At 41.7% G+C, this 12447-nt stretch overlaps 1 protein-coding gene across 1 annotated transcript in view; it reads left to right on the top strand.

Moving 5' to 3' along the window:
- Positions 1–12447, top strand: part of tnxbb (tenascin XBb) — a 48334-nt gene that overhangs the window by 27597 nt on the left and 8290 nt on the right. Inside the window, exons 6-9 of the mRNA XM_084738659.1 lie at positions 863–1016; positions 2562–2831; positions 5163–9080; positions 11870–11992. Of these exons, the coding sequence (XP_084594785.1) occupies positions 863–1016; positions 2562–2831; positions 5163–9080; positions 11870–11992 (4465 nt within the window). The remainder of the gene's footprint in view (positions 1–862; positions 1017–2561; positions 2832–5162; positions 9081–11869; positions 11993–12447) is intronic.

The following is a 12447-nucleotide window of genomic DNA, read 5'->3' as shown; positions in this document are numbered from 1 at the left end:
TGAGTGACTCTCCGTCTGCACGTTTATGATGGAAAATAAATCTTCTACTGGACGTTCTCCTCTAGGACTGTTCCTCACCGCCGGACAGTCATCAGTATAACACCCAACACGGTGTTTCATGTGCTGCCCTCAAATGCAAGAAGTACGAGGATACAGTTACTAATCACCACACGTTTTCAATGGGAGACAAGTCTGGACAGTCAGTCTCAGGCAGGTCAGTCTAGTACCTGAACTCTTTTACTATGAAGACACGCTGCTGGAACACGTCCGCAATGTGTCTCAGCATCGTCTCACTGAAATAAGCAGGGACGTCGTCTGGATGGCGGCATGTGTCGCTCCAAAACCTGCATGAACCTTTCAGCATTAATGGGACCTTCACAGATGTGACATTATGGACTCGTCAGACCACAGGACACTTTTCCACTTTGCGTCAGTCCATCTCAGATGAGCTCAGGTCCAGAGACGTCTGCAGTGTTTCTGGATGTTGTTGATATATGTCTTTCTCTTTGCATGGTAGAGTCTTAACTTGCATTTGTAGATGCAGAGACAAACTGTGTTTACTGAAAACAGTTTTCCAAAGTGTTCCTGAGTCCATGTAGTATCCTTTATACAATGATACGGGTTTTTAATGCAGTTTTTAATGCAGTGCTGCCTGAGGGGTCAAAGGTCACAGACATTCAGTGTTGGTTTTCAGTCTTGCTCCTTACCTGCAGAGATTTCTCTGGATTCTCTGAATGTTTTAATGATATTATGGGTTGTAGATGGTGAAAGTTGGTGCAGTTTTATGTTGACAAACGTTCTTAAACTGTTGGTTCAATTTTTCCTGACTCTCTTTTGTGTTTTTTATTTTTGGTCCAAACAGAAGGAGATCGACCAACAGATAACCGTGCAGGTGGAGGGCAGCCTGACCAGCTTCACCCAGAGGGGCCTGGCGGCCGGTCAGGAGTACACCGTCAGCGTCACCGGAGAGCTCGACGGGCGGAGGGGAGCCGAGAGCACCGCTGAATTCATGACCCGTGAGTTCTCTATGTTTATTTATTGATTTTATTTAATACAGCAGACACATATGAGTCTGTGTTTCTCTTCTCAAACAATTTTACCAACAGAAGAGACAAAAAAATACGTTCTTTAAACATGTGGATGAAAGTTGTTAATTACCCAAATGACAAGATCAGGACCACTAGATCAATGTTTGCCAAACTTTTCTTTTAAGGACCCACTTTTTTAAAATGACAAACCATCACAACCCAGTTCACAATAAGCCTCATCAATAAATCTTGAGTTAATGTGGGCATAAATTATTGATCCTGGCCATTTTTACTGCAATATCAGCATCACTACATGTTAAATATATTATAAATGTGAAATAAATGCTTTAAGGTTGATCTAACAGGCTATGGTATTGTTTTTATTTCTCTTCATCAAGAAAACAAACTTTGAAAAAAAGTTGAGACAAATCAAATTTTCAAGACATCTGACTGTAATAGATCTTTGAGCTTTGAGCCCAACTCAAACTTTTAAGTCTTGAAATAAACTAAAAGAAAGCTTTGTCTATATTTTACCTATAATCTTGTGTTGAGATGGTTTACTACAAATAAATTATTTTAATTAAATTTTTAAGGTTTAAGAAATCTATTTAAAAAATTAAACGTTATTTGGGTGCTTGAAAATTAAATTGTTGTAGCTGAAAATATAAAATCACTATTCACTTTCACTTCAACTGGGACCTTTTCAAAACTTAAGAATTTGAGTTGGGGTCAGAATTGAAAATTGAAATTGGGAGTTTTCATAACTTTCTAATTTTTACAGTTTAGGACATTTTAGCAAGAAAAAATAAGGTGCATTTCAACAGAATAGAAAACACTGCTGGCCGGTGTTTGCTTGCTGTGATTGCAACTGACTTGCACTCAACAATCAACTGTTTTTCTAGGCTTTCTGCCTGCTGCAGCTTTAATCTCTGATGACATGTGTTTATTTTATGATTTATTACAGGAAATATATTATAGATTTCTCCTTTAAATATATTCCAAAAGTTGGATATTGATCAGACACAGCATACTGTAGTGCAGCTTCTATACAAGAATAATGGTACTGATATCTGCATTTTAAAGGCCACTTTCATCATATATGGCAGAGACCAAAATCATGGATATATTGCGGTTGACAGTAATGCTTACAAATGAAAAATGTCCCTATAAAAGTTAAGTTTCAACTGTTAGAAAACGGAGCTTCTGACCAATATCTTGGCCGATGTAAGCAGCTCAAATCGCCAAACTGGCTGATGGAGTTTAAACATTTCCCTCTTGCTGCCCTTCCTGTGCGAGATGTAATCTGTGGCAGCTGCAGGGAGGCTGCCCGACGGCGAGCGCAACTGTGAGTTTAGGAAAGTAAAGAGGAGGAAATGTGCCGAGCCAAGGTAAATTTAAGGCTGAAAGAGTGTGAGTGGATGTTTGTCTACCCACTTTCCCCCTATTGGAATCGGTCCCACTGCTACATGTTACCAGGCAGAGCAGAGAAGGAGAGAAACTGTGTCCTTTTTTCTTCTTCTTCTTCATCTCCAGTCATCTCCGGTCCCACCGACCTCCAAGTCGTCAAGACGACCTCCACGTCCGCGGTGGTCCAATGGGAGCAGTCGCAGGGCGAGATTGACAGGTACCGTTTGACCATCACACCCAATGACGGGACAGGGAAGACTCAAGAAATGACCGTACCCGCAGGCCAAAACTCTGCCCACATCCAGCAGCTGGAGGCGGGGCATTTGTATGACATCATACTCGTGGCAGAGAAGGGCACGAGCCAGAGTGAACCCGCAACCACCCAGGTTACTCCCGGTGAGTACAGGACAAAAGACGTGATTTTCTGAACTACTGAGATTTAAGACAGCTCTGGTTTTCACACAGCCGTTGTAGGAAAGTTTCCCGTAAATCTGAGGATTAGATTGCCCTGATCCCTGAAACTTTTCCCTTTGTAAATATGAAACATGAAATACTTCAGCTGTTACGACCCAGCTCACTAGGGGAAAGGATAGCAGCATATAACTATCTAACTATAATTAACTATAATGTATTTGGTAAAATAAAGTAATTTATTGCACGGATTGGTTGTAGGTAACTTTTCATCCAAACAACCCTTTTTAGAAGAAAGATTTCTTCAAAGATTGTTGAAATATTTGAATTCTTGACCTCTTTCATCGAGGGTTCTTAATGCCTTACCATAAAAGCTAGAACCCCCTGGATGGGTTCTTGTTAGCACCCTTAGAAGTTGGAAAGGTTCTTGATAGCACTCCCAGAGAGGTTTCGAGATAAAACCATTGTACCACAGAGGGGTTCTCCTTTAGAATCTTTCATAAGGGGTTGTGGTTGGACCCTTTCACAGATGGTTCTAAGTGTAACCCTTTACTTTGGGTTCTAGGTAGAACTCTCTGAAAGGCTTCTAAGTGAAAACTTTATAAATGGTTCTACCAGGAATCAGAAAATGGTTTGGAGCCCTGCTGTAACCCTGACACAGGCCTCAGAAGATGCTCGACCTCCCTCTTCCCGTGTCTTTGTTGCCCCAGGAGGCAGAAGCTTGGTCAGAGCTGCTGTAAATCACCACTTCTATGTCACCAAACTGGCTTCCATCAGTCTCAGGGGATTTGTGTTTGATAACGGTCCGGCCATGTTTACAGGGAGGCTGCTGAGCCCAGTTCTGTTTCCCCCTCACCTGAAAACCTCTGGTGGTACGAAGCTCCTGTCCTGCTGGTGGAAACACCAACTTTCCACCGGTGCTCTGACCTCCCAGTCCAGGCAGAATCAACTCAAAGATATTTACAACATATTGGTACCTTATCTGCACGGCTAACTAGCTAACAGAAGGGGTGTCTCAAGATGGAAACCCTACACTGACAAAATTATTTTAATTAATTTATTATATTATTAATTATTAGATGCCTACACACTGTTTCTTCATTGTGTGCATTGTACAAAAATAAATGCTGGGTATGTGGGGAGAGAAAAAAAAAACCTTTGGTTACAGTTAGGGAAGGATCAGGGTTTGGGCTATAATGATTGGCGTCGGAGGATTTTTGCAGGTCTAGGGTTCCTGTCTAGGTACAATGTCACGGCAGTGATAGTTAGCAGTAGTGGGATTCTGGTGATATACTGGCCCTTAATTTGACAGGTGACCAATTCTCACATAGTGCACTTTAACTGAAAAACTGCACCTGGCCCAGTCCCAAGGTAGTTAAGCAAATGCCTCAGTTTCACATTAAAGTGGAAGTCTAAGCTATAGTACACAGAGTGGCGTGTCTGACAAAACTACATCCTCACGATTGGCAAGGTGGACTTGGGGACTAAGATTATCCACTGGATTTAGAAAAAGTTGTACAAAAGATATAACTCACAGTTTAACTTTTCTGAAAACTGTAAAAACTCAAATTTGGAGACTGATGGTTTCATAGGAGAGGGACGTTTTTAGCAATAGTTAGAAATCTATTAGATAAGTATAGATTCTGTAATAGGGACTCACACCACAAAAAATAGAAATGAATTCTCCATCACAAGCTGCATTAATGGAAGTTTCAAAATTGCTTGAGCTAAGTGTGAGCAAGTCAAATGTTTCTTGTTCAGACTGTATTCAGGTGAGAACAGACAGGAGAGAACACAATCAGGTGAGAACACACTTATTCCAGCTAAGTGAAAGCAAGCAAACCTTTATGTGTCCAGACACCTCATTATTCAATGGAACACCTCATATAAAACACATCACAGTGCGAAGAAACCATTTTGAAAAAGTTGATGAAGCGTGGTTCTGCCTGAACCCTCAAAAATAATGAGCTTCAGGTGAGAAAATTCCTAAAACTGCTCCGTTTTCCTGAACTCTGTCATGAAGTTTCCCTCTCAACAGTGACACAGACACCAAGCATGTTGAATTCTTCTGTCCAAGTTTAACATTAATTATATTTCAATTTTCTCCTTGCAGGTTCCACATGGATACCGCTGCCCTAAGTTGTTTGTTTGCACTTGCATAATAATTGATTAACTACAGCAATTCAGTTTTCCTGAAAAGTATCATAATAAACATTAAACTTGCTTTTCTTCCTTTATTAGACATGACCTCTAACAACAGCAACATATGATGACCCTAACACTGAATCCAAATGCTCACTCCTTTCACATCTTTAGGGAAGACATTACCAAGGGTTACCACAGCAGCTTTGACCATGCCGGTCACAGCAGCACCTGAACAAGATGTCTCAGACCAGCAGGGAAGCAGGGAGGATGGGAGTGACTCTGTAAAAGTCACAGGTATTGATGGACCTAACAAAGGCTCTTCATCCTCTATCATCGCAAGAACTAGACCTCCGGTAAGCAGGAAGAAACCAATAAATGGCACCAGGCCTAAACTCGTTGAAAGGCCCACATTGTCCAAGAAACCAAATGTCCGTTTCAACGCAACTAGAGCTGTGCCTGGAGTGAGAAAGGTTGGCCCAGGCCCTTTGAAAAAGATACCAGTCGGGGAGAAGAAGAAGAAGGTACCAATAGTACCCAAAAAACCTAAACCAGGTGCCCCAACCATTGGAAACAGGACAATGGCTTTGACTGTGAGAGACCCAAGTGTAGAGGCATCAAGCACTGAGAGACCGGATGCCAAAAATCCAGCTATAATGTCTGGGACTGATTCAGATACAAACAGACAAAGTAGCTCGGAGGAACCAACTATTCCTGTTGGCTCCAAAGAGCAAACAGATGTTGGCATGGCAGGCCATGGAAAGGACACTGCTCCAGTGTCTTCAGAGCCAACTGGGACCATTCAAAGCCAAGAGAAGAAATGTATGAACAAAATTAAAGTGACACATTTCAGATTACCCCTTAAGGACAGAGGCAGCAGGTGTAGAGGGGATGGAACAGTAATGAGGGGAAAGTCACCAGGTTCACATTCCTCTGAAACAGATGAAACTCCTGATTTTAAACCCTTGTCTGCAGAGACAGACCTTGACTATGCACCAGATCCTTTACATAAACTTGTGACAGACACTTTTAAAAATATGAATATCACAACCTTCTCTGTTCACCTGTCCAAACCCTCAAACCTTGATGCTGAAAGAGTGAGTGAGCTGATTTTAGGTGGGCTGAAGCCATTGTCGTCATCCTCGCCCTCATCATCTTCCTCATCAACTTCAGACTCATCATCAGAATCATCATCACAGCCATCAGCTGCACCGTCATCGTCACTGTCATCATCTTCCTCCTCACAACCTTTACTAGTCTCATCTTCATCAACAGATGCACCATCATCATCACTAACACATTTAGTTTCAACATCACCCTCACCCTTACCATCACTATCACCATCACCTCCATTAACATCTCTTTCCAGCTCAGATAATTCAGGTTCAGTTGGAGGCAGTGAACCAGTTGTTGATAACAGCAAAAGTACAACTGATGTAGCATCACCTGAAGACAGAAAACCACCACCCTCAGGAAAAGGTGGCCTACCTTTTTTCCGCCGCACACCTGCAAAATCTGGATATATACGTCACCCACGGCCAAACTTTGGATCATTTCAGAACAAAACCCGCCCATATTTGAGAGTTCCTCACCATTCCCCTCCTAATTTGAACATCATCTCTGGAAGGGAGACAAGGACCAGAGATACATCAATAAGTGAAATATCGTCTTCACCATCTTCATCTGCTTCAGAGGAATCATCCTCAGTTGAGGTAAATGTACCTACAAGTGGACACCAAGATGGGGCAGCTACATCTGCATCCTCTGAAACGGAACAAAATGAGAAAAAGATGCCAACAGAAAGAGGACGAGTCCCAGTGCATCGTATTCCTCTAAAGGGGGGATATCTGCATCGCCCGCTTACAAACATTGGACCTCTTCAGAACCGAACCCGTCCAAATTTAAGGCTGCTGCCTCCACCCTCTAAACCTATAAATCCTGCATCAGACACAGGGAAAGACCAGATATCTTCTACTGAATTGCTAGCTACTTCATCTCCTGATGAAGACAGAGTTGGGACAAGCATGCTCAATGAGTTCAATAAGACAAGTGGAGCGCCTTCCTCCCATCAGCCAGCCACCAAAGCTGGTTACTTTCGTTGGCCACAACGGTATGGTGGACGTTTCCTAAACAAAACCCGCACGAACCATAGACTACCTCAACATCCTTACAAAGGTCCCTTGCGCAGGCCTTTCCCAACCAGAAAGATAAATGGAGGCAGCAACATTACTGGAAGTCAAACAAACCAATTTAAAAAGGTTAGTACTCCTGGAATCCCAGATAACCAATCAAGAGATCGAGGCGACCCCATGCCTACTGGAGCAGTCCAATCAGGAGAGCAGGAAGCCCCAGTGTCTAACCAAGTAGCCCAAATTAGGCAACCGGGAGAGCAAGACACTGCAGAGGTAATTCCAAGTGCCCAGATGCATGGCCATGACACTCCAATCAGATCCCAGGCTAATGAATTAGGAGGAGAGGACGATGCTTCAGGCCAAATGATCAAATCTGGAGTAGAAGGTAGTGGCATTATCATTGGAAGCCAAACTAGCCAATCAGAAAAGGTTAGTACCCCTGAAATCCCAGATAACCAGTCAGGAGAGAAGGATACCCCTGTGTCTACCCATGTAGTCCAATCAGGAGAGCAGGATGCCCCATTGCCTACCCAAGGAGCCCAACTTAGGCAACATGGAGAACAAGACACTGCAGATATAATTCCAAGTGCCCGGATGGATGGCCATGACTTTCCCAGACCAGAGACCAATGAATTACAGGCAGGGAACAATGATCCAGTCCAAGCTACTAAACCTTGGGTAAAAGAAACTAGAGCCCCAGAATCTAACTCTGGCCCTGACATCCATAAAGAGAGAGTCGATGCTGGTAAGAATATTGGTGCTACAAATCTACACAGACCAGCTATAAAACAAACTTCTTCTGATGCAAGACAGGGACCCCCAAGACCAGTCACACTTCCAAGTACCCGGGTGGATGACCATGACACCAACATCAGACCACAGATTGATGAAACAGAAGGGGAGAACAATGCTCCAGTCCAAACTACAAAATCCAAGGAAGAAGAAACTAGATCCCCAGATTCTACCTCTGATATCCATAGAGACAGAGCGGATGTTGGCAAGCATACTGGCACTACAAGTCAAGGTAGACCAACTATAAAACAAACTTCTTCTGATGCAAGGCATGGGGCCCCAAGAGCAGTCATACGTCCAAGTGCCAGGATGGATGGCCATCACACCACCATCAGACCACAGACTGATGAAACAGAAGGGGAGAACGATGCTCTAGTCCAAACTACCAAATCTGGGGAGGAGGAAACTAGAACCCCAAATTCTTCCTCTGACATCCATAGAGAGAGAGTCAATGCTGGCAAGAATACTGGTGGCACAAGTCGGGGTAGACCTATGAAACAAACTGTCTCTAGTTCAAGACATGGAGCCCCAAGACCAGTCACACCTCCAAAGAGACAGCCACCAGCAAGAGGTACCCATATGAGACCCTACATCAGTGGGAGCCAAAGGAGACAGGATACAAAAGCAAATAATACTGCAAAAAGATTGTTTGGCAGTAAAACTGAACAGACAGGAAGTCCTGATTCCAAACCTCTGACAGGTTCAGACGGTTCATCTTCTGGAGTCACAAGGGAACCTTTGGACTATGTTGGAGTCACAAACCGGACCAGAAATGGCTTTACGCTTACGTGGGACTCACCAGAAAGGAAATACAAAAACTTTGTTGTGACAAGGACACAGGTTGAAAAAGAAAAAGATGGAGGGCCAAAGCAGAAGGGAAGTCGCAATGAAGAGGAGGAAGCAAATCGCCCAACGACCGCACAAACAGAATCACGAATTGGAGGCAGTGAAGATGAAAATAAAGTACCTGAAGGTATTCCAAGGATCCAGAGCAGCACAACAGCCAAACCAGTGATAGGAAGTGACAAAACCCTCAAAAACGTTCTTCCTGGTTCAGCTCGCTCCTTCCAGTTTGAGGATCTGCTTCCTCAGACTGACTACACCGTGACTTTGCTTGGAAAGAGTCCTGGCCTTCTATCCAAACTGCACAAGCTTGTCATCAGTACAGGTACCAGCCATTGTGACAGTAGAACAACATTATTACTGTACAATGCTGCAACATTATTGTCAATGCTATGAAGTCCTCTACAGAAAACTTGCTCTGCACCATTACCTTCAAATAGACACTCATCTTATTTCTTTACTGCACCACGTTATTTAAACAAAAATTCATCTGTCAACTAATTGTCACTTGTCTTAAGTATGACTGGAAATGTTTGCTCACCCACTAAATACTTCATTTGCGTTCATTTCAAGAGCTGAAGTGCTGTGCTGCTCTTGAAAGCTGTAAGCTTGTGATTTACAGTTTCACCTCGTATTTTTCATCATTGGTTCCTAATAACTTAACCTGTTTTGTTTGTTTGTTTCAGTGGATCTTGGTGTTCAAAATGTTCATTAAGCTGTTGTGTTTTGTGTTAATGCTATATTTGTGCACTCATTCATCACCTTTCATGACTAAGAAATATTCATATGAAGTGGCAGTCATACATCATAACAATCAATACTCAATCATAAAGACATACTCAAATTATTTGTTGCCAAATCTCTTACTTTATTAGCTAGCTAAGATGTGCAATAGCTAATCTAATTAATCTACCATGGTTCAGTTCCTTTATAGTGTGAAATATTTTTTAAAAAATCTTTTGGACCAATGACAGGAAGTTCTGGCGGGCAGTCATCAGAACCGGAAAAGGGAAAACCTAAGCCAAAAAAAAGCCACGGTTGTGCATGGGGAGAGGAGGACACCAAAGGTTTAACTGACATTTGGTCCAATTATTTTATAAAGAGTCATTTGGAAATAAACTCACAAAAATGTTGACACTTTAAGATTATTTTCCAGGAGGATGAGAAGGAGTGGAACTGATTTGAATTGACAACACACCAAGGTCAGGACACACTTGTCTACTAACCAATCAACTTAAAGTATAGGGCAGCGAAATGATGTAGGTATGTCATGTATACTTCTTTAGTGCACTTGTATAATTGACCTTTTTAATTCCTGCCCATTTTCACTCTGTGCTCCAATACAGTTGAATGAACTTGGTGCCCAATTGAACTTAAATCAACTTTCTTCTTTCCTTTTTCCTGTACTTGGATATGCTATGTGCTAAGCTAATCTATGTTGAAAAGAAAACTAAACTATGTTTTGATGACAGTTAAAAGATCTTGTTAGGGGACCTGTTTTTAACTGGTTATTACCAAGCCTGTGTTTACATTTTTCCAGGCAAAGTTACAGCAAGTCATACATTAGCTAATGAAAAGGAAACAGGAGGAGATTCTTATTAAGATAATTTTATTTTTGGCATTATATTTTGTGGTTATTGTGGTGGTTGGTTAGTTGTTAGCTAAACCTACGGCTCATTAAATCTGATTGCTAATGTCAGCAAAACGGCCGCTAACCTACATCAATTATTAGCTGGCTTGTTAGCTAGAATTATGCTAATATTAGCTAACTTAATATGTGACTTTATGTTGCTTTTACAGGTTGGTTTTCTTCTCAACATAGAGCCAAGTACATAGCACATACAAGTACAGGAAGAAGTTGACAGAGGTTTTGCCAGTTAGGAATCTAGCTTGACTGTTATAAGAGTGCAGAGCCGAAAGGGGTGGGACTAGATCAAATGTACACAATGTAACAAAAACGTGAACCTTGGTTTGGACTTTAGTTGCCCAAACTTAACCAAATCTTAACAATGTTGAGTTTGCGATGCACTCAGAAGCTAACATGCAAACACAACTACAAGCCACATTGAACAATGACTTCCAGGGCCGCAGAATGGCAGCAAACTGAGACAATTTTGAACTGAGTTGACATCAACAGTCATACGTAACATCAACATAACAACACAATTCATTCACTGCTGCTCTGGTCTTTTCTCATTCAGGGTAAGCTAACAGCCAGCTTCACTGACACCCCTTCACCTCTCACCCGAACCAGGGTAAGACCACCGCTGGTCTCTGTTCATCTGGTCTGTCTTCACTTTTTACATACGAATGCAAAGTTTGCACATGTTAATCCCTCACAACTTCACAATAAAGTTGTGGATATTTTATAATTTAACAGTTCTCTGTGTGTCAGAACTGTATATATCAACAGTATGGTATGTACAGTATCTGACTTCAGTCTAGTCAGAAATGCATTTCAGGATGCATGCAAAATGTATTCATTGACACCCAGACTTTTTACTGGAAACTCACACGCAATAATTCACACTATAGAGAGGTTCCACAAAATAATTCAGCAGCGCTTTACATGTGAATCTTCACTTTCAGCTCTTCTGACTGTTGAATTAATATCTGGATGTATTTGTTTTCATTCGTCCTGTAAAATTGTCCACTTTTCTTCCTTTGTTTTGTTCGTTCCTGCCACGCTTTTATTTTCAGGTTTGAGCGACCAGCTAACTATTAAATTTCATCATTCTTTCTTTTGCTGCTGTCAAGGATCCATCATCTGCATTTAATTGTTATAATTAATGACTGTATGTCTGTATATGATATGTATACTGTATATATGTTTGCACTGTACATATATACACATAAACTCATCGGAGCACTAATAGCAAATGTGTGGATGAATAAATTATAATGTACACACTGTTTTCACCCTTTCAAGTGGCTTTTATTTTTGTCTTTTCTCTGAACTCAAATATCTTCTCATGCTAAACTTCTCTGTCAAATATTGTTATTTTTACCTTCTCTATCACTGCTCTCTCTTATTTCACCCTCCTCTGTCTTCTTTTTTCATATAAAAGTTCGCCTTTAACTCACCTGTCTCACGGTATTCTTCGTACCGTTCAGGCCCAGAGCCTCCCACCAACATTGTCTTCAGTAAGGTGACAGAAAACTCTGTGACGGTGTCATGGACCAAACCCAAGAGTCCCATCAATGGTTTCAAGGTCACCTACACCCACACAGAGGACGGTGAGAACTGACATTCATGGTTTATTAAAAGGTACTGAATATGACGTGTCTTACTTTTTGTAGCTCCTTTCAGGGATAGTGCAGTGCGTAATGTGTGTGTGGCATGTAAAAAGTGACAGCGAGGAGCAGAGTGACAGTGACGAGGATGCTCATAGCGAAGCAGTAAGTTGTCACTGTGGCAATAAATGTACAGTTCAGGTTACAGTGTGTCAGTTAATAAATGCTGCAGCTTCCCAAGACCAAGAAAAATGTCATCTGTTGTTTCCCAACTAAACGATTATCCTTGATAATCCTTATCCTTATCCCCTATTTGCACCCTAGTCAACAGTGCTATTTACCCTGAGATGATGTTTGTTCAAGTCTTTATTTTTCTGACCAGTTTGGTTTGAATTAGTTGGTTGATGATATAAAAAAGGGGTTTCACATTATGATTGACAGCTGTGCTCCACTCAGGT

This window comes from Lutjanus erythropterus, chromosome 16 (genome assembly GCF_056507025.1).
Source record: "Lutjanus erythropterus isolate fLutEry1 chromosome 16, fLutEry1.hap2, whole genome shotgun sequence".
NCBI classification, from domain to species: Eukaryota; Metazoa; Chordata; class Actinopteri; order Lutjaniformes; family Lutjanidae; genus Lutjanus; species Lutjanus erythropterus.
The sequence above is the reverse complement of the archived record's forward strand: the minus strand, read 5'-3'. Positions and strand labels throughout refer to the sequence as shown.